The 23,217-nt window shown below is 40.4% G+C and overlaps 1 protein-coding gene across 3 annotated transcripts in view; it reads left to right on the forward strand.

Annotated features, from left to right (window-relative positions):
- The window catches only part of LOC134747452 (dystrophin), a 628,976-nt gene that overhangs the window by 600,055 nt on the left and 5,704 nt on the right, over positions 1-23,217 (forward strand). For all 3 annotated transcript variants that reach the window (XM_063682144.1, XM_063682104.1, XM_063682221.1), the window contains 11 exons: positions 13,590-13,849; positions 14,172-14,330; positions 14,782-14,918; positions 15,275-15,393; positions 15,759-15,928; positions 16,591-16,672; positions 17,058-17,190; positions 18,302-18,527; positions 19,764-19,875; positions 20,251-20,371; positions 21,586-21,733. In XM_063682144.1, coding sequence (XP_063538214.1) covers positions 13,590-13,849; positions 14,172-14,330; positions 14,782-14,918; positions 15,275-15,393; positions 15,759-15,928; positions 16,591-16,672; positions 17,058-17,190; positions 18,302-18,527; positions 19,764-19,875; positions 20,251-20,371; positions 21,586-21,733 — 1,667 coding nt within the window. The remainder of the gene's footprint in view (positions 1-13,589; positions 13,850-14,171; positions 14,331-14,781; positions 14,919-15,274; positions 15,394-15,758; positions 15,929-16,590; positions 16,673-17,057; positions 17,191-18,301; positions 18,528-19,763; positions 19,876-20,250; positions 20,372-21,585; positions 21,734-23,217) is intronic.

Consider the following 23,217-nt stretch of genomic DNA (forward strand, 5'->3'; position numbering starts at 1 on the left):
ACTTATTGCAGCGTAGATAGCAAACTTTTTAAAATTGTACTTAGTACCCATATACTGTTTTGGGATGGAATATTTGAGAAAAAACTTATTTAACATCACGGAACTTTATCCTAACTTTATTAAGTAATTATTTTTATTAATTATTTTTTATCACAAGTTTACAATCAGGCTTTATATCCATAAGCATACATGGAATGAAACGTCGGCCCAATCATCAGTCTTGACTGTACCCGGTTTAGAGTTTTGAATGATTCACGGTTAGTTTCAATAGACTTATATTGACCGGGATATACACCGTGATTTACCTTTTGTATTATTTATGAGCTCCCGATATTTCGACGCAGTTATAGTTAACGCTATCTCCACTGAACTCGTTCACTTACCTGTACTAACAATGGCATTCTGTTATACAAAAGCCATTATTTCTTTTGTGTGAGCGCGTGGCCTTTGTGGAAGGCTCACACAAAAGAAATAATGGCTTTTGTTTAACAGAATGCCATTGTTAGTACAGGTAAGTGAACGAGCTCAGTAGAGATAGCGTTAACTATACATGCATCATGTTCACGGGTGACGAAACGACGAAATAATACAAAAGGTAATTTACGGTCTATATCCCGGTCAATATAAGTGTAGTGTACTCGGTTTATATCCTAGGTTATAAACACAATGTAATGGCGGCGTGTAACGATAATTACTTCCTGATAGGCTTATTTGATCCTTATGGCTGTTAGCTGTTACAGGAAAGCTAGTTGATATGTTAGTTAGACTAGACAAAATGATGATTAGTTAGACCCACTTCTTAGACCTACATGTTATACTTAGGTCACACTTAGGTATTGGTTTGTACGTCGACATTATTCCTATGCCACTTCCATCATCCCACTAACCCAAGGTTAAGCGGTTAAACCCGAAGTTACCACGGTAACCAGTACTATTTGACACTAGGTTAACAGTTTAACGGGTTAACCCCGGGTTAGTGGCGCTAAGTAAAGTTGACGGCTTCCTAACCTAGTCGATAATGACACTGCCAACGAACGAAACAGGACGTCCCGGGTTCGAATCCAGCGGGTGCAGCATGATTCCATTTTTATCGCCTGTCACTATGCCTATCACTCGTACTTACGTACTTGTTAGAACGTGACAGGCATCGTGACAAGCGATAAGGGTCGTTTTGTCCTTTTGTGTGGTCCTTTAAACTTCATCTTTTAATTGATACGAGTATGATTGGATATGTGTACGTGTGTGTGTATGTGTGTGTGTGTATACGTCGCGTTTTATCCAACAGGCGCCTCGGGCGGGGCAATGACCTCTGATAAGTGATAGCGAACTGGGAAATGCAACGTGCTCGGTAACCTTCGTTTGTTTTGCTAATAATACCTTTCATACGGGAGCAACGGCGCATTCATCAATTATTCATTTGTTGTTTATTTGGTATTACTTTCAGTAGTTTCAATTCGTCTCTCTTATAGCACAGGGCGGACACGCTATACATCAAAAATCACTTGCGTTTGTATGTGTGAACGGCACGTCTGTACACGCGGCATCGTCATTGTGTAAGTTGCTTAAAAACAGTACTGAGTGGCCGGCAAAAGGTCGTCAATCTGCTGTCGCGGGGCGAGGTAATTCGAGTCGGGGCGGGGCGGTGCGTGGCCGTTCTGAATGATAATACTATTACTTATTCTGTGCTTATAAGTAACTTATTCAAATTTGGTATCACTCCAGAAGTTGCAGCAGGCTATATAAAAAGTTTTTATTATTAATCACTCGATCAGGTGTATTTTGAGGATCAAATATCTATATAGGACCTGTATAGGACCTATTGCATTAAAAGAATACAAATATCAGAAATGACAGTCAAAATCGTACTTATCTCGCGAAACAATACTGAAACTGGATCGTGACGTCACAATCAATTGAAGCAGTCTTGAAGTACCTATGGAAAACAAGATAATTGTGATTTTGACAGTTAAATTAAATAAATTAAAAAAATAAATAAATATTGCATTAATGTAATTATACATATTTGGTTTACAATCTAGTTTTAATATAATGTAAAGAATCGAAAACTTCCTTTTTTGAAATCGGTTAAAAAGTTTTTAGCCTACACCCACTGGTGCTGTTGCTAATAGGTATTTCCCTTAGGGTCATAACACACTCTGTTAAAATAAAATATGTAGATATTTTTTTATAGTAAAGCAAAAATTTATTAATGGACCTAAGACGCCGAGCGGTCCAGCCGCTTACCGCGGTTCCATCGCGGTTTTATCGCGGTTGGCCGTCATAGCGGTCAGCCGCTATGACAACCGCGTCAGGCGGCTGCCCGCTCAAACGAACCGCCTAAGCGGCCAACCGCTATTAAACCGTTTTTTAGGATTCCGTACCCAAAGGGTAAAAACGGGACCCTATTACTAAGACTCCGCTGTCCGTCTGGCCGTCTGTCCGTCTGTCCGTCTGTCCGTCTGTCCGTCTGTCCGTCTGTCCGTCTGTCCGTCTGTCCGTCTGTCCGTCTGTCCGTCTGTCCGTCTGTCCGTCTGTCCGTCTGTCCGTCTGTCCGTCTGTCCGTCTGTCCGTCTGTCCGTCTGTCCGTCTGTCCGTCTGTCCGTCTGTCCGTCTGTCCGTCTGTCCGTCTGTCCGTCTGTCCGTCTGTCCGTCTGTCCGTCTGTCCGTCTGTCCGTCTGTCCGTCTATCCGTCTGTCCATCTGTCCGTCTGTCCGTCTGTCTGTCACCAGGCTGTATCTCATGAACCGCCTAGGCAGTTGAAATTTTCACAGATGATGTATTTCTGTTGCCGCTATAACAACAAATACTAAAAAGTACGGAACCCTCGGTGCGCGAGTCCGACTCGCACTAGGCCGGTTTTTTTATAGGCCTTACCTCTGTTTCCTACAGTTTCAAGCCACGATTAAACCCAGTCCCGACTGTTTCGTCACGACGCACGTGGCCGTTGCGTTATCAGATCACGACATCGACACGACACGGTTGCGACACGATTCCGACTTATTATAGACCTTGTGTCTTTAGGAATAAGATTTAGTTATGGTTAGGGCTATAAGTGTTAACGTATTGACAGGGTGATCAATTGCGGGGTTTAATGGTTTATCAATTGGGAGATTTAGGTTTGATTGGGAGATAGATGTTATAGGATTAGAATTGCGGAATTATGTATAGATTTTTTTTAAAGGCAAAGCCCTCTTCTTAGACTTCCAGACTTCAGTGCAGTCAGTTGTTGAGAAAAGCGAACCGTAACCGTTTTCGAAAAATAATTTTCTGGTGGCTAAAAAATAAGTGCATTCCTGTTGCCAGGGAGATTTTGGAATTATACTAAGCAACTTTTACTATGGGACCAACCCCGAAATCGCAAAAAAATTTGGCTGTTTTATACATTTTGGCTGGACCATTTTCTATGGGAGAGTAAATTTTTTTTTCGCGATTTCGTGGTTGGTCCCATAGTAAAAGTTGCTCAGTATAATCCCAAAACCTCCCTGGCCACGGGAATGCACTTATTTTTAACCACCCTGTATGTACTTAAAGAGTTACAGATTGATCCCGTATTCGTCAGTGAACACGAGTGTAATAAACGGTTTTAATTCTTCGTTTTATACTAATTTAGTAGCTCACATAAAGTATAGGCACCTACCTACCTAGGCATAGGTACCTATAGGTATCAATGTGGTTAGAAGTTAAAAGATAACTACCAAAGCTTCACCATTCAAAGAAAATGTGTCATATTATATTATAAATTATAAACAAGAGCGGACATTCCATAGTTCACGATACGGGCAGTTATCGGCCGATCCGGGCGAGTAGTGCCGGTTAACCGGGTACATAATAATATATGTATACAGGGTGTCCATAGCCATTGGACAAAACCGAATGGTACATATGCATTAGGGTATTTAGAATCAGTATACAAAGTAACAGCCGGTGTAGTGGTTACGAAGGAATTAACAAATTACGATTTTTTACTTTAGAGCAGCCTGTATATGTTAATTGCTCCTGAGGTAATAACTAGTATGAAACCTTCTTCGACCTGGATTATCTTTTTTATTTATGACATTAATAAGATTCTGTTTTTTGACAAATGTCATCATTGCCGCACATTTTCGAACAAGTTGTCAAAAACACTGCTAATGATTAATACAGTACTTATAATTCTTTTTGTTGTCGATCATTGGAATTAATTTTTACTCTAAGAACAAATTAAATTATTTTCTATGAAAATATTTTTACAAATTAAATTATTTTCTATGAAAATATTTTTACAAATTAAATTATTTTCTATGAAAATATTTTTAATTTGTGGTTTTTCAAGTAGACACACTACTATTTAAACTCTACTATTTATTTTATTTATTATTTTTTATTTATTTTTTCAGTTTATAGTTTGAATTAATTTTTGTTTGAAAATTTATTTTTTTATCTTTTGTACTAATTAAAAAAAATATTAACGTTAGAGCATTCCTGAGAAGTAACCCTACGTCGGATTTCAGGGTTTGTCCAATGGCTAAGGTCACGCTGTATACATAACTAATTATATTATGATACATCTTGTAATGTTTGTTAGAAAAGTCATCGGTTAAGATGGCTTGTTTTTGTATTAAACAGATACAAAAACAAGCCAATGGCTCAGGATGCCAAGCTTTAGTTGGGTGCAGACGATATATAAGTCTACCCTAAGTAGGTAGTATTTTAAATAGGTAAGTAAACGTTTGTTCCATAGTTCGTCAGGTCTTATCGCTCTATTTACATTTTTTGGTATATCTGGACCTAAAACATAGAATATTTTACGCCTAAAACGCAACTTGATGCAAGATATTGAAACTTATTTAAGATAAAAACGTCCTCTCATATTCGTAGATTCAACGAAAAACCCGGTTGCAGACCGATTCACAAAATAAACTGTCATTCGCCAAGCGAGCTAAAATATCCGGTCAAGATGGCGGCGACCCTAACCGGGTATCTTCTGTCCGATCTGCGGTCAAATATCCTCCGCTATGGGCTAGTATAATAACTTGCTTCATACACGTCGTGCTGTGTTCGCTCGTGTTCGTGTTCATTATAATAAATATAAACTGTCACAAGTCTAGATACAAAGTGTACCTACTAACCGGTAAAATCAGGGAGCTGCCAAGCTGGCTTAGCACGGTAGCATTTTTATCGACTGTCACCATGCCTGTCACGTTCTAACAAGTATGTAAGTAAGTGCGAAAGTGACAGGCATAGTAAGAGGCGATAAATATGCAACCATGCTGCCAAGAGGCCAACTGTTGATAGAAAATGACAAACGAAACTTTAATAGTGTATGGAAACATTGTGACTTTCGTAGAATCTATCATCGCGATACATGTTTAGGGTTCCGTACCCAAAGGGTAAAAACGGGACTAAGACTCCTCTGTCCGTCTGTCTGTATGTCCGTCTGTCTGTCACCAGGCTGTATCTCATAAACCGTGATAGCTAGACAGTTGATATTTTCACAGATGATGTATTTCTGTTGCCGCTATAACAACAAATACTAAATATTTATTTCTTTTCGTTTGTCATTTGTCGATGTACGATTGTCATGGCTAGGCCTTGGCTACTCTTTAAGACATCAAAACGATTTGATATTAAATAATAAATCCACCTCATTTTAATGAGTTTCGTTTAATTTAAAAATAATACAAAGCGGAAAAACTTGTTTGGTTTTCAATTTTCAGTGTGTTTCCGTATTTTTGTATTTATGAACTATGACCACTACAAAGCAATATAATTTATAAAAAACACCTATCAAGTAGGCCATCTTTCTGTAGAAAGAGAAACGGATACCAGCAGTACCATCGCAAACTTTTATTTACTCTTAAAGATTTTAATTTATTTAAACAATAAATGAATAAAACCTTCATTAAAATAACGCAGAATGCTAGTACCTAACTCGTCGTCTTAGCTTGTCTTATACTCTTACTTACTTCACAGTCTCATTACAATTGGGCCATCTCAAAAAAAGTTTGACCCTGTCAAAATGTCGGCCTTACCCGGATATCTTCGGTCCGATCTGCGGTCCTCATCCACATATCATTACTCGTCTATGGCTACCCGTAGTTTGATAACTTCAGAGATGGGCATTAATCGATTAATTTTTTAGTTAACTAATCAATCGATTAAAAATATCAATCGTCATTTTTTAATCGCGATTAATTTAGTTGCGATTAAATTAGTTGTGAGAATGTTCGACTAACAACTAAATTAGTTTTAGTTTCAATCGACTAAATTTCACGATTAAATCTATATTAAAACTACGTAGTCGCCCGTTTTTGCATTTTTTATCTTGCAATATGTAACTACAAGTACGTATGTATGTAACATACGGAGGTACTCGTATGGTATAACTATGTTAGTTTGGGTAGAATTTTGCGACTTATTTTGAAGCAGATATCTTCATCCGATTGAGCTAAAATTATGTATACACGTTTAATTTGATATGCTTGAATGACAATGCAAATAATGCCATAATATTATTATAACGATATATTGGTAATAACGACAAATAGCGAAAAACTGCATTGTTTACAAATCGCAAACAATAAAGTAGGTTGGTGCATTATTAATACTTTGAATTATACGATACTGAGTAAATCTTAGACATAGAAACTATCAATATTTTGCTGTCTGACAATAGTAAAACTCTTTTTAGTGTCACGCGGTGACAAAACAATGGGATAATCCTACTTACCTGGAAGTTGTTTGTTGCATTTTGGTGCAAGTGCCGACGCATCTTCTAAAAATAACACGTTCTATTGAATGACACATCTGCATGTTGTTTATTACCTACGCGGTCTATTTTGTTATCAACGTGTGGTCATTAAAAATATTTAAACCTCTTTGTAAAGAATTCTCAGCGTTAACTATTGTACATTTTCCTTGCGTCATTCTACATTCAAATATATCAATCATCATACATATTTTATTTATTACCGCTATTGCCAATATATTGGACCGGTAGCGAATTGGTCGATCAGCCGCTATTCGATGTAAGGCTCATACTTCATAAATTCATACTCATAGATGGTTTGAGGTTTCTAGGTCATATTATATTACATACTCGTATTGAACATGTTGTCATGAATCATTTTAGATTCTAGGTGCTTACTTATTACGGAAATATAATACTGAAATAATAAAAAATAAATACTGGATGGTTATTACTTATATGGGGTTAAGAAAAAGGAGTGCAGGTAAAAAAATAGAAAGAGAACAATGTATGAAAGAGCGAGACAGCTACTTTACTCATCCGTCTTATCAGTTGTTTACTAGTTAAGTTTTAGTTGAAAATGCAATAATTTCTAATTAGTCACTAAACTTCACTCGAACCGAATGCAACGTTCAAACCCTTTCGCGACAAAAAACTTGTGTATAAAACTGTTTTAAAATGAGTTCCATCAGTGACGATGAGGATTCTAGTGGGAAGAGCTCTTCAAATTCCTCAGATCAATTTAGTGTTTCTGAAGAAAGAAATAAGTCAGCATTGACCATATTATAACTGTATTTTTAAAATCTTATCACATATAAACATGTTACTGTATAAACAGCGTTGATTTTTTGATACTTTTTGCTTTGAATGTTTCATATACAAAGTTTGATTTATTATAACTGTGTTTTTTAATGTTTTATCTTATCACATATAAACATCTTACTGTATAAACAGCGTTGATTTTTTTGATACTTTTTGCTTTGAATGTTTCATATACCTACAAAGTTTGATTTATTATAACTGTGTTTTTTAATGTTTTATCTTATCACATATGAACATGTTATTGTATAAACAACGTTGATTTGTTGATAATTTTTGCTTTTAATTATTATTTTTACGATTGCAAGACTAACCTCATATAGTTTAACTAAATACATATCATGGTTGCTTTTATATTTAATATGCAAAGTTTGATTTATATAATTGTGTTTTTTTAAGTGTTATTTTACTAATGCACAAAGTACCCAGTTCTTATTTACCCTTAGATAAGAGAAATTTTATCCAATTTCAGAGAGATGCACTACTTTAGTAGCAAAATAATAGTGAGAACAGATCTCGCTCCTTAGAAACGGTCAAAATATCGTAAGTAATACATGACTATTTTATTTTTAAACATCCGTTAAGATGTCCTAATCAGTCTGTCAACATAGCCATACAGAGGTATTCTATTCAATTTGCTTCTAACATTAGTCGCGAGAAAATAGTCTAACTAATTAGTCGATTACAAAATTTAGTTGTCCGAAATCAATCGGCAACTAATTTAGTTGCAACTAAATTAGTTGCACTCTATACAACTAAGATTGATCAATCGTCGTTTTCAATCGTCAGTCGCAATTAATTCTTGTAATCTTAATCGTTAATCGTTAGTCGATTACATTTTGCCCATCTCTGGATAACTTGCCGGATATCACCGTTCGTGACAATCGTGACATCTTTTGTTTGTCTTTACGGTTTATAGTTCTTTTGCGGGCTTTATAGTGACCACTGTGTGAGAAATAACTGAGATAAGGGTAGGGAATGTGTATGAGAATATTTTAGATTATGCTTTCGGGAAGAGTCAAGATTATATTTCAAGAAGCTAAGCTGCAGATAACTGGATGCTGATAAGCAATAATGTGTCAACTGTCAATCCACATTAATTTTGCAATAAGATGCCATCTCAAAAAACTGACGCTTAAAGTTGACATTTTATTGAAAAACTATTGTGGGTTGACACATTTTTGCCAAACCTGACCTCTGCAACCAATTTAGATTTTTTTTTTCATTTTATTTTTTTTCTTTATTTAAAAACAAACAGTCTCTTATTAATAATAAGTTGTTACAATATAGGGTAATAGACTTATAGACCTACAGTTTCCTAAAAAATAGATTTTTTTTCGAGTCATCTATCATTAATCTTTTCATAATAATTCATAATTTATTTATTGCTTTTATGGGTTTTACAAGATTTTAAAGTATTTACATGTTCCAGCATAAAAATAATACTTAAAAGCCACTTTAAAATATAACTGGGGTGTTTTTTACAAAAAGATCTCAATTTCTGCTATTAGAAATTTGATATTAAAAGAAAAAATGGAAAAAGTTACACTTCCGGCAGGATTTGAACCCGCAACCTCCGCAATCCGTGCGTTGCTCTTAACCAATTGAGCTACGGAAGCCTACCCAGAACCTTGCAAATCTTTCCATTCCTTCCCTTATGAAACTTTTTCCATTTTTTTCCTTTAATATAAAATTTGGAGTATCGCTCGCAGACGTATCTGCATGTTAAAAAAAAATTGATTCTGCTATTAGGTTAAAAATAACCTAATTTATAACAAACCAAGCTAACCCATACACAATTAATCCATTAAGCCGATTGATCAAATCGTTCATTGATCAGTTAATAGCTGATGGTGGTACAGGGCCGTTAACACTGTCTAATTGTTTGTTAGGGTTAGGTTTATTACTGTGTTGACTTGTAAGTCGCCATCAGATATATCGGAGCGGCCGAGGTGCTCAAAAATATCTGAACACGCACTTAACGCCTTGACAATAGAGGCGTGTTCAGATATATTATCACTTTCGCACTTACATACTTGTTAGAACGTGACAGGCATGGTGACAGGCAATAAAAATGTTACCGTGCTAAGCCCGCAGACTAGAACACGTGATAATTTTTTTTCACCTCAGCAGCTCGAACAAGCCTACTTTCGTAACTCCCTGGAGTGAGGAAAGTGCGACTTTCCTCACTCCAGGGAGTGAAACAATGTAGCTTTTTAATTTAGTGAAGGCCATGAACTTCATACTTTTATTACATTTTTTTTATGGTATGGTACGGTACGGTACGGTACGGTCCGGTCCGGTCCGGTCCGGCCCGGTCCCGTCCCGTCCCGTATCGTATCGTATCGTATCGTATCGTACATATTATAATACTTTTTTTTCTGTTTATTCTGTGTAATTCGAAATACATTTTAACCTTTAATATGTTCTCACTACTGAGGTGAAAAATTATGTGTGCAACACGAGAGCAAAGTTATTTTACATCTCGTGTTTTTGAGTCCCTCGCTACGCTCAAGACACTCGCTCGTGATTCAATTATAGAATCTTTCGCTTTCTCGGGACTCAAAATAAACACTCGCAAGAAAAACCAACTTTCCTCTCTTGTTGCACAAATAACTATTATTCGCCTACTTAAAATACTATATTTTTAATATTGTCTTCGGTTACCGCGATAGTTACTCATGAAATAAAACTATGAAAACGGATTATATCGCGTATATTGAATTTATAATACATCCCGTGGTCAACGGGTGACTACAGTCACCCGTTGACCACGAACGCTGTAAAGAGTTCGAAACGTCGGGATGTATTATAAATTCAATATACGCGATATAATACTATATTTTTGTTTTTTTTTTTTCAACCAAAATCTTTAGGCCTATTGATAAGGCTTGCCGAGACTTGAATTAAGAAGCATGTGTTTTGCCAATCCAAGGGTAATAAGGGCTAAATTTTGAAACCGTACACAAATTAAAAAATCCAATATTTTAGAGCCCAATACACACACGATAACGTCACAAGCTGATACGAAAGCAACATCACCAAAGCTAATTTGTGTGCGATACAGCGCAGTGAAATTCAATCCGTCACTGTGTCAGTTTTGAAGTACAAAGGAGCAGCGGGCCTACCGCGAAAATTTAAATTCGCAAATTGCAGGAATCTTTCTATTTTACTCCAATGAAGGCGTAATTAGAGTGAGTGAGATTTGCGATCTTCGATTTTCGGGGTTATAGGCCAGTTTTCGAACGGATATCCAAACATGATGCGATTTCTGAACTTACTAAGGGGTTAGGTTTTCTAATAGGTAATACTAGTGAAAAAGATACACTGTAATTATTTATGATATCAGATGTCTGGAGCCTTAAGAGTATGTAATATTGACGGTGCATATACAAGGTGGCTTAATGAAAAATATCAAGCATGCAAGTGATTTATTTCACCAATTTTAATGGCGTTATTTTTTTATTTTCTTTTTATACGACGGCGATCATAGATCACTTTTACATAATTTCTATTCTCCGCACTATCAAGAAACGTTGCTATAACTCAATATTCGTAAATCCACTCTCAGCCTGCCACTCCCTAGGGACTGTTACCGACGATACGATACTGAGGCGCGCGGCGGAAAATTGTTTCGTGAAAACGTCTATTACTTTGTGATAAGCTCGTGAAATTGCGAAGATAAAATACATTTACCCGTGACAGTCACAAAACATGTACGAATATGTACAGACAACAACAGCAAAAGAACAGATAATGCTAGCTATAAAGCCAGTGCTGGTCTTCCGTTCCGTAGGTTCCATTCGGTAATTGTAAGTACGTAACTACATACTTACCTATATTGTGATATAGGCATGTGATAGATAGTACCTACATACAATTTCGTTTTCACCTCAGCAGCTCCAACAAGCCTACTTTCGTCACTCCCTGGAGTGAGGAAAGTGCGACTTTCCTCACACCAGGGAGTGAAACAATGTAGCTTTTTAATTTAGTGAAGGCCATGAACTTCATACTACGGTACGGTACGGTACGGTACGGTCCGGTCCGGTCCGGTCAGGTCTCGTATCTTATCGTATCGTACATATTATAATTTTTTTTTTTCTGTTTATTCTGTGTAATTCGAAATACATTTTAACCTTTAATATGTTCTCACTACTGAGGTGAAAAATTATGTGTGCAACACGAGAGCAAAGTTATTTTACATCTCGTGTTTTTGAGTCCCTCGTTACGCTCAAGATTCTACCTTAGAATCTTTCGCTTTCTCGGGACTCAAAAGAAACACTCGCAAGAAAAACCAACTTTCCTCTCTTGTTGCACAAATAACTATTTCTCGCTTTTATTGGCACCACTGCTGTTCAAAATACGCAACAATGCACGTATAAATAAAATAAAAATCATTTATTTCAGGTCTTAAAACCCATATTTGACGACTGGCGTAGTGGGTAGTGACACTAGTGACTAGTGACCCTGCCTGTGAAGCCGATGGTCCTGGGTTCGAATCCCGGTAAGGGCATTTATTTGTGTGATGAGCACAGATATTTGTTCCTGAATCTCGGGTGTTTTCTATGTATTTGTGTATTTGTATATTATATATAACGTTGTCTGAGTACCCGCAACACAAGCCTTCTTGAGCTTATTGTGGGACTTAGTCAATCTGTGTAATAATGTCCTATAATATTTATTCATATTTTATCACGGTTATACTTATTCAAAACTAGGATGAAAGAGAGAAGAATGACACATGCTTGTCTTACTGTCGCAAGCGCATCGCCGCATGCGCATGTCAGTAACGCGAGCCGCGAAGGCCGCTGCAAGGTCACCAAACGAGTTGCTAAACTTGGCTTTAGGAATGCCAGGGGACGTCATAAAAGACGTTAAAGCGCTATGGGCTAATTTCTTAGGATCTTAGGAATTTAGTAGGTATCTAAAAGCAACTTATGTCTGTAAATTAATTTTTAACAAGCAGAAACGTCTGCGATCGATGCTATTAAGCTTAGAATAAATCCAGAGGCCGTAAGTTCAAGTCTCACCCAAGGCAGTAATTTTTCCACTTTTAAAATTTATTCTAAGCTTAATAGCATCGATCGCAGACGTTTCTGCTTGTTAAAAATTAATTTAGAATGGGTAGCACATCGTAACTGGTGAATTTCCAATATGACTTGGAACTCCGGTGGCCGTTTAAGAAGTGTAACACTCTTACGGTAGATGTCGCTAGGGTCCCCTAGACCCATATAGTGGGAAGATTTGCTGACTATGGATGAGGTCTTGGTGGCTCAGTTGGCAGAGCGCTGGAGTATCTATCCAGAGGCCGTGAGTTCAAGTCTCACCCAAGGCAGTAATTTTTCCACTTTTAAAACTTATGTCTGTATTCCTGAATTTGATTTAAAGATGACTCACGTTAGACTGGGCCGTGACCGAGCCGCAGCTTCCGGCGCTTACTTTTCTATGACATGACAGGTGATCACGTGATGCTTTCCATAGAAAACGAAGCGCCGGAAGCTCCGGCCCGGTCACGGCCCGGTCTAACGTGAGTCATCCTTACACACGTCACCTACTTACCATTCCGCACCTTGTCACAGTGATAATACTTAGATAATACTACCTTCTAGGTACCCAAAAAGGACTGTGCGCGAAATTATTTTATTTTTATTTATTACGTAATTCAATTAGGCTAAGAGCTAGACTCAAATTAGTCCGATTTGTGCAAAGGGTGGGATTTTTTCGATAGTGAATGTATGAGAATTGTAAGGGGGAAATTCAAAGGGCTGGTGGAGGTAACGGCACCACTTTTCAGCCCGGCAACATCGGGTTTCTGAGCCTAGGAACCCCACTACAAGGATCAGAAGTCAAACTGCGGTCCGCTATTTTTGCAAACGAACATCTCATTAGAGCCTGCTGCCCTGCTCTATAAGTACTTATTTACATTTGTCTTAATTTCTGTGGTACTCTTTTATAGAAATCTGACATAAATGATGACATTCCCACATCTTGCATTTCCGTTGCACTATTTACTGTCCACTTAACCCTTATTTATTTATTCCAGCGCGTCCGCACGTTCACATCATCCCTCGACGAGCTAACCGGGCGCGTGCAAGCCGCTGAAACCGCGCGCTCATCATGGCGCGGGCCCGGAGACGCGCGCGACGCACGCGCACAGCTCGACGCGGTGTCGCGTGCTCGTGCGCAGCTCCCGCCTCTGAGGAGACTGGCGGATGAACTGCAAGGGCAGTTACAAGCGCTGGCGAGGGACAAGATACAGATACCGGAGCAGCTGGTGGCTAGGCTCGATGATTTAAATACTAGGTAAGATTGCGCCAAATCATAAAACCCCTAGAGTTACAGAGGTCCATGCTTGTTTGCCACCAATGCTTAATACAACTTTGGTAAGCAAAAAGCAAGCTGCCATAGCAAAGCCATGATGCTGATTCCTTGAACAGTCAGCATCAAAAGCTGTTCAGGCTACGCGTTAGAAATATCTACCATCTAATAACATCCCTATTTGGAAAAGTATTCCAGGGTGGCAGATACGTTGTTCCATCCGCTGTTATGCTGTTTGAACCACAGAGAAGTCTTTATTTGTATCTTTTTCGTTGGATTTATTATACTAAAATTAAACCTTTTTCAGGGTCGGCGCTCTCTGCGCCGGTGGCGAAGAACGAGCTAGACAACTTGCTGGTGTAGCAAGAGACGGAGGTGCGGGCGCGGCGCAGGGCTTCCTCGCCGGCTCGGTGGAGCAGCCCTGGGAGCGCGCCGTTACTCCAAACAACGTACCTTATTACATCAAGTGAGTGTTGTCAGCTCCCTAATACCCAAATGCTAGCCAGCGCCAGCTAGCGAGGCAAAAAAATAACACAGAAGGAAAATCCTGACCCAGAATGTATAACGTTACAAATAGAACCTAAATCCTGCATAATGGTGCTCTTGTTCAGCTGTAGTCTTCCATTGGGGCCTAGTGAGAAACACCAACTCACTTGTGTTCACTTGGCGGCCTAACTTTCTTGTATAACAGAGTGAAGATGCTGGAAATGCGGACACTGAATATCTACTTAACCAGTTTGATAACCACGCATGGTCTTAATTTTAGAAGGCCATTGGCACTTTACACAACGCATGTTATATGTTGGCTACTTTGTATTGTGAGTTAATCTTTGAATTAATCTTTAGGCTTTAGTACATGACTGCTACGCTGCTGCTCTGTATACGAAACAAGTTCTTAAATCTTTACATTTCCACAGCCACGAACTCGAGACGACCCACTGGGACCACCCGAAGATGATCGACTTGATGAACTCCCTCGCGGACCTGAACGAGGTCCGGTTTTCCGCGTACCGGACCGCGCTCAAGCTGAGGACCGTGCAGAAGGCTTTATGCAGTAAGTTCGATTTTCACATTCCGACTTTCAAACTGTTTTATAACATCTGTAGATATCAAGTTCAAGGAGCAGGTGGGATTAACGGTGCCACAGTGGCGAATCTAAGATTTTGCTTTGTTAGTTTTGTCAGGGGCAGACTCAGAATTTTGATCTGGGAGAAATCAAATGCTTTGGCTTGAACCCCTTGAACGTAACTTAACCTTACCCCTGCTGACCATCCAATTTTTTACTGACCAAACTATATTTTTGGGGAACTTGTGAATAAAGTCGAAAATCATTGGACTACTGTAAATGACGAAACCTCTTGCAGAATAATTATCGGAAATCAGTCACTAAATTTATGTAATTATTTTCAGTGCACATGTTACAACTGCCAGCGGCACTGGAAGCTTTTGACTCTCACGGGCTGCGTGCGCAAAACGACCGCCTCATCGACATACCGGACATGATCACTGTGCTCACATCTCTGTATGAGGTATGTTGATCGTTCCTATACTCATCCTCACAGATGTTGATCCTTCCGGCTGATTTCGACCATGGCAACCACTTCGACTCCTAGTAACTAAGAGCTAACTGCTACTGTAGCCGATCTTCGAGGCGAACCCCCGCGCACTTTGAGAGCACGGGAGAACACCAGCCACATAGTGAATGGAAGCAGGCTGGCGTGCTTTCAGGGCTCGATGTTGCATCTTTTCATGTGTAGTTTCTGAACATCTTTGTATCGAAGGAGTTGTCCTCCAGTTTTCCGCTTACCCTCATCCTCACAATACCCACAACGCAAGCCTTCTTTACTGGGGGACTTAGTCAATCTGCTGTAACATTTTTATTTATCTCTTTCAGGTGATAGCCGCCGAAAACCCCAGCCTAGTAAACGTACCCCTCTGCCTAGACCTGTCTATCAACTGGTTGCTCAATGTGTACGACAGCCAGCGGACCGGACAGATCAGAGTGCTGAGCTTCAAAGTTGGCCTGGTGCTGCTTTGCAAGGGGCATCTTGAGGAGAAGTATAGGTGAGTTGTCAATCTTCGTCAGAAGGTCCTTCCATGTTATACGTTCTAATAAGCAACTTGAATCGCACATCGTCTTCTTGAACCTTGCACTCTTAGAGGACATAACCAAACGGAGTAGCCATTAACAGGCGTTCCCCTCTGTCGAAAATAGGCGGCGGACTGACGTTTATCTGACATGGCTATTTTTACTTTACGCATACATTTGATGTGCCTCTCCGCCGCAAAAATCGGCAGACTGTTTTGGACATAAAATTAAAGACAAGGCGTCTCCGTTTGGTTATATCCTCTAATCTTGCACCATACTACCTCAAACTCGGTAGAATTAAAGGAACATTTTCTTCTAAGTCATCTGACATCAAGATTCAAAATAGTTGTGACATGTAGAGGGCAACCTACATACATGGCCCTCAAGCGTGATATATAGACGGGTATTATAATTAGTCACGATTCGAATAAACAACGAAGGAAAAGATGAGGAACGAAGAAGAAGAAGATAAGAAACGACGAACAATTGGTCTCTGTTTAGTTGCTGATATTTTTTATGTCATTCATTTTATATTGTAAAATGACAAAATAGAACCTGAAGAAAATGTTTGGCATTGACATAGGTACTCGTATTTAATGTTTATAAAGATTTAAACCTACTTTTTCTTCTCTTGCAGGTATCTCTTCCGGCTGATAGCTGACCCTTCGTGCAGAGCAGACCAGAGGAAGCTTGGATTACTACTGCACGACTGCATACAGGTACCTAAAACATTTAATTACTTGATATTGATTTACTACAAGAACCACAGGGATTTCTTTCACAAAATCTTCACCTGAAATACTACATCAAATATTATAGGTGTAATGCAACATGCAACGTTCATTTTACCCCTCGAAGTTGATAATTTGTTCATAAAAAGATATCGGTAGATATCAATTTCTAAATTCCCATTGAAATATTTGCAATGTTCATCGAGAACAATATTGTGTTCATTTTTTAAGCTAACATGGGACTTTTTCATGAGTAGGTACATTTTATCCTAATTCTGACTTTCCGAACTTGGCATTATGCTCTTGGTTGAGATTTTAGAAAGTTTGAAGCTGAAGTAACAACTTAAAATCAATATAAAATTGTTTTCTTCAGGTACCAAGGCAACTGGGAGAGGTGGCTGCTTTTGGAGGCTCAAACATCGAGCCTTCTGTACGGAGCTGCTTTGAACAGGCCTCAGTAGCGGCTAAGGAGGGAAACAAAGGCGGCACCCTAGATAGGAAGGGAGGTAAGAACCTAACCATCAGTAACGAAACTATCATCTTATTTTATTGATGTTTCGGGGGCCCTTGCGGCATACACTTCGACCCATTGTCACGTGAGTTTTCCTGGCCCGGCAGGGGCTTTACCCAAAGGAAAACTACGGGCAATAGAGGTAACTCACACTAACAAAACTAAATAAATAAATGTGAATTTAATTTGTAGTAGCAACACCATCAGCTGCCATTAGTTCCCTATTGGCAATTTTTTTTATTTTTATTTTATACCACGTCGGTGGCAATCAAGCATACGGCCCGCCTGATGGTAAGCAGTTACCGTAGCCTATGGATGCCTGCAACACCGGAGATATTACACGCGCGTTGCCGACCCTAACACTCCTCTCCCTCGTTGAGCTCTGGCAACCTTACTTACCGGCAGGAACACAACACTATGAGTAGGGTCTAGTGTTATTTGGCTGCGGTTTTCTGTAAGGTGGAGGTACTTCCCCGGTTGGGCTCTGCTCTAGATCTGGGATGACATCCGCTGTCCTGTGCCCTACCACACAAAGCGAGATGTCATTCACAGTGCCCATACCTCTGTTGGTTGGTCTCAATTGGCTGTCATAGGCATGTTGCTACAGTAATGACTTCCTTGCCACACTAAAAATTTATACTATTTGAGACAGTTGTAAAACTGTTCTATCCATACAAAATGCCTTGTCACGCCATCGTGATATTTTGTGTGATCGCCCCACCCGGCCGAGGCGTCCATAGGTAGATTATGTTTATATAATATTCTTGTATTCTATAAGTGTACATGGATTCTATTTTCAGGGAATTGGATTTCTTATGGACCTGACAATTATCAGTAGCTCATAAGTATAAATGTCCCTCGGATGGGCACAGCCTCTCATTAATACAGGAGGGTTTGGACTCCCTATGTCGTGTCAATATGCATTGTTTCGGTCATTGACACTAAATGGTCATTCGCCGCAAGTAGGAGCGAGCGCAGCGCGCTCTGAATGTCCCGCTCAGGCAAATGGGTCTACCGGGCGCGCTGCATGCACGAGCGCGCGAAACCCGACATTGGCGCTTGTTTGCTTGTCGAAACTTGCTCAGGATTTACGTTTTTTATTCCAGCAACAGAAAAAGACAAAGAAAAAGAAGATGTCAAAGAAAAGACCCTAGAACGCGACGCCGACGGACAGCTGCAGTTCATAGAAGCCTTCCACTTCCTGCAGTGGCTGCAGAAGGAGCCGCAGTCCATGGTGTGGCTGCCGGTGCTGCATCGGCTGGCGGCCGCCGAGAACGCCAAGCATCAGGCCAAGTGTAACATCTGCAAGGAGTACCCGATACAAGGCTTTAGGTGAGACATTTCTCCAGAACAAATTCTCTTTTGAAAGAGAATTTTTTCGCTTTAAAGAGTTTTTTTTTTTGCTTGAGCGCATGTTGCGCAAGCATCTGTTTGAAAAAGTTCAAATGTCGTCCTCATGATTTTCACAATATGTACAATATTATATAGTTTTGTGTTATTATTATTTTTCCATTTTATTCTAACAGTATTCTGACCCTGTACCAATTATATCTTTCGGTTTAGCTCATGGTTGACTGGTAGAGAATGCCTTCTGGCATTAAGTCCGCCATTTCTACTCTTCATGTATTGTGCAAAGAAGTTTAAATAAATAAATGAATAAAATATTTGGCTAAAAAATGCTTTTGATATTGTAAAAGATGCACTTCGCGCGCCCCTACGCTACGTACAGAAAAGCAATACTACATACACTAAAAGGTCATTCAGGACGCCGCAAGTAGGAGCGAGCGCAGCGCGCTCTGAATGTCCCGCTCAGGCAAATGGGCCCACCGGGCGCACTGCATGCACGAGCGCGCGAAACCCGACATTGCTGCTTGTGTTTGCTTGTCGAAACTTGCTAAACATGTTATTTGTACCATTGGATTGCATCAAAACAGGTCCAGCTGAAACTACCCGATAATTGTCTTCAGAAATGTTGTCTTGCCAGATCTATCTAGTCTAACCTCATCAAAATCAAGTTATGTCAAGTAAGGCGAATAATTTCGTACATTGACCCGCCATTTCTTATCTCAATCGCACGCGCGTAATACGTATATTGCTGTCCCATGATGACGGCGGTCAGTGCCACTGTCGAAGGAGCAGTAATTATGCGCGTTGCGTAGAAGCTAACTTCTAAAATTTTAGCTTATCATAGCTTTCCAAGCCAATTTAGGGCATAATCGATTTTTAGGGTAAAAACGGGACCCTAGCTATTACTAAGACTCCAATGTCCGTCCGTCTGTCTGTTTGTCACCAGGCTGTATCTCATGATTCTCATGAACCGTGATAGCTAGACAGTTGAAATTTTCACAGATGATGAATTTTCAGAATTGTCTGTTTCCGCTGCTATATCAACAAATATTAAAAACAGATTCAAACAAATATTTAAGTCGGGCTCCCATACAACAAACGTATATTTTGTTTTTGCCGTTTTTTGCGTAATGGTACGGAACCCTTTGTGCGCGAGTCCGACTCGCACTTGGCCGGTTTTTAGAATATTCTTCTTCTAAATATAAATTTCTTCGTCCTCAGATATCGCTGCCTGAAATGCTTTAACTTCGACATGTGCCAGAAATGCTTCTTCAGCGGGCGCAAAGCGAAGAACCACAAGCTCACGCATCCCATGCAGGAGTACTGCACGGCGGTAACTGGCGTTCATTAATTTTATTACAAGCTTTTATTTAACTTGCAATGTATGTAATATGCATGTTTGGGATCAAATCTTGCAAGCTAAATTAGACACACTTTCCACTATTCGATTGAGTTGAACCGTCGACATACATATGTAAGTTGGGTGACAATATTATGGCACAAACATCGAACTGATCTCACGATGCCGATAGACACAAGAGGTGGCCGTATTAGGATTTAACTCTGTGATAAAACAACGTAACCTAATTGTATTTGCGTTTGCTAGAATATTCCCGATGTGTATTAGTTTTCTGTGAAAAGAAAAGTGGCTATAAAATCTAGTATCAAAACTAAATTTTTTGACAAAAAACTTATTTTGTGTTTATAGACGACATCAGGCGAAGATGTGCGAGATTTCACGCGCGCGCTCCGCAACAAGTTCAAATCGGCTCGCTACTTCAAGAAACACCCGCGGGTTGGATACTTGCCCGTTCAGACTGTGCTTGAAGGTATGTTTATTGTCTCATCATTGACTTTATAGCTAACAGTACCACAGAACAGTATAATAAGAATAATTCCAATAATGAAGTTATTAATATTGTCTTCGGTTACCGCGATAGTTACTCATGAAATAAAACTATGAAAACGGATTATATCGCGTATATTGAATTTATAATACATCCCGACGTTTCGAACTCTTTACAGCGTTCGTGGTCAACGGGTGACTGAGGAAAAATTACAAAATGCAAAAATACCCACATACTAAAATAATGAACAATCATAGACTACAAACTTTAAGGCTGGTTGTACATGCAAAATCGGTTCATAAGGCTAGTTATACACTATAATTATTTTTCAAGTAAAGATATATATATATACGCAATAAAAAACTATGCCGGCTCCAACCCTACACCACGGACCCGAGAAGATTTAATTCCCTCCTAAATTGTAGGAGGGTATCCCAATATGGGACCGGCAACAAACTCGGCGGGACACATCTCTTCTCGGGTCCGTGGTGTAGGGTTGGAGCCGGCATAGTTTTTTATTGCGTATATATATATATCTTTACTTGAAAAATAATTATAGTGTATAACTAGCCTTATGAACCGATTTTGCATGTACAACCAGCCTTAAAGTTTGTAGTCTATGATTGTTCATTATTTTAGTATGTGGGTATTTTTGCATTTTGTAATTTTTCCTCAGTCACCCGTTGACCACGAACGCTGTAAAGAGTTCGAAACGTCGGGATGTATTATAAATTCAATATACGCGATATAATCCGTTTTCATAGTTTTATTTCAAGTTATTAATAATTAAAGGGATGCCTTTATTAACTAATCGTTTGTTCTTTCTTTTCTTGATGGACTTGAGGGCGGTGTTGCCCGTAGCCAATGTCACGTAAAAGGGTAGGAACAAAATAAATGCTCTTAGAGCACGACGCTGTTCGGTGGTTGTTGTAGTTGTTGTCTCGTAAAACCGATAGCTGGATTTTACGAGAAGCACGTGGACTACCGGCCGTTGACTCCAAAATGGTGGTTAAACACGCTTTGAGATTAATTCTCCATTCACTGCACACTACCACATTAGATTATTGTATAATAAAGCTATCGATATTACACTTTAAACAATATTAATGAGCAAAAAACAAAGGAATTAATCACGAGGCTACTATCAAGATGGCGTTCGAACCGGAAGTCCTAATCGTTTGTTATCGCTATCGCAGGCGACGCGCTGGAGTCCCCCGCGCCGTCGCCGCAGCACGGCGCCGGCGCCAACCTCGGCGGCGACGACATGCACTCCCGGCTCGAGCTCTACGCCACGCGGCTGGCTCAGGTCGAGCTGGGCTCCAGACCTGCTGATACTCCTGACAGGTAACTATGACAATGTTCAACCTCGGCGGCGACGACATGCACTCCCGGCTCGAGCTCTACGCCACGCGGCTGGCTCAGGTCGAGCTGGGCTCCAGACCTGCCGATACTCCTGACAGGTAACTATGACAATGTTCAACCTCGGCGGCGACGACATGCACTCCCGGCTCGAGCTCTACGCCACGCGGCTGGCTCAGGTCGAGCTGGGCTCCAGACCTGCCGATACTCCTGACAGGTAACTATGACAATGTTCAACCTCGGCGGCGACGACATGCACTCCCGGCTCGAGCTCTACGCCACGCGGCTGGCTCAGGTCGAGCTGGGCTCCAGACCTGCCGATACTCCTGACAGGTAACTATGACAATGTTCAACCTCGGCGGCGACGACATGCACTCCCGGCTCGAGCTCTACGCCACGCGGCTGGCTCAGGTCGAGCTGGGCTCCAGACCTGCCGATACTCCTGACAGGTAACTATGACAATGTTCAACCTCGGCGGCGACGACATGCACTCCCGGCTCGAGCTCTACGCCACGCGGCTGGCTCAGGTCGAGCTGGGCTCCAGACCTGCCGATACTCCTGACAGGTAACTATGACAATGTTCAACCTCGGCGGCGACGACATGCACTCCCGGCTCGAGCTCTACGCCACGCGGCTGGCTCAGGTCGAGCTGGGCTCCAGACCTGCCGATACTCCTGACAGGTAACTATGACAATGTTCAACCTCGGCGGCGACGACATGCACTCCCGGCTCGAGCTCTACGCCACGCGGCTGGCTCAGGTCGAGCTGGGCTCCAGACCTGCCGATACTCCTGACAGGTAACTATGACAATGTTCAACCTCGGCGGCGACGACATGCACTCCCGGCTCGAGCTCTACGCCACGCGGCTGGCTCAGGTCGAGCTGGGCTCCAGACCTGCCGATACTCCTGACAGGTAACTATGACAATGTTCAACCTCGGCGGCGACGACATGCACTCCCGGCTCGAGCTCTACGCCACGCGGCTGGCTCAGGTCGAGCTGGGCTCCAGACCTGCCGATACTCCTGACAGGTAACTATGACAATGTTCAATTACAATTTTCCTTATTAACCCCCGAAATAGTTCAAGAGAAATCTGAAATCTACGATTCGTGTAAGGCATTTCGGGTGATTGGATTGGACAGCTGATCCAATCTCCTGATCATATTCTCCGACGCCGATTTATTCTTACTAATATCATCACCTAACACCTAGAAGTTTTACTAGCAGAAACGAGAGAATGACTAAATGTAGGTCTTTAGTCATTACACACGATTTAGTCGTTTTTAGTCTGCCAATTGATCTCACAAAAGAGTTTACAAAAGTCCGCGCTAAGCGAAGAAGGTCGGAAAGTGGACTCCGAAACAGTTAGCAGAGGAAACCAACCTCCTGAGACCCAGAAGCATTTGTTTTAAATTGTTTTTGAATTTGGAACCCTTGGACTTGGTTACTCAACAAAAGTTCAAAATCGAT

The sequence above is a fragment of the Cydia strobilella genome, chromosome 1, assembly GCF_947568885.1.
Source record: "Cydia strobilella chromosome 1, ilCydStro3.1, whole genome shotgun sequence".
In the NCBI taxonomy this organism is placed as follows: domain Eukaryota; kingdom Metazoa; phylum Arthropoda; class Insecta; order Lepidoptera; family Tortricidae; genus Cydia; species Cydia strobilella.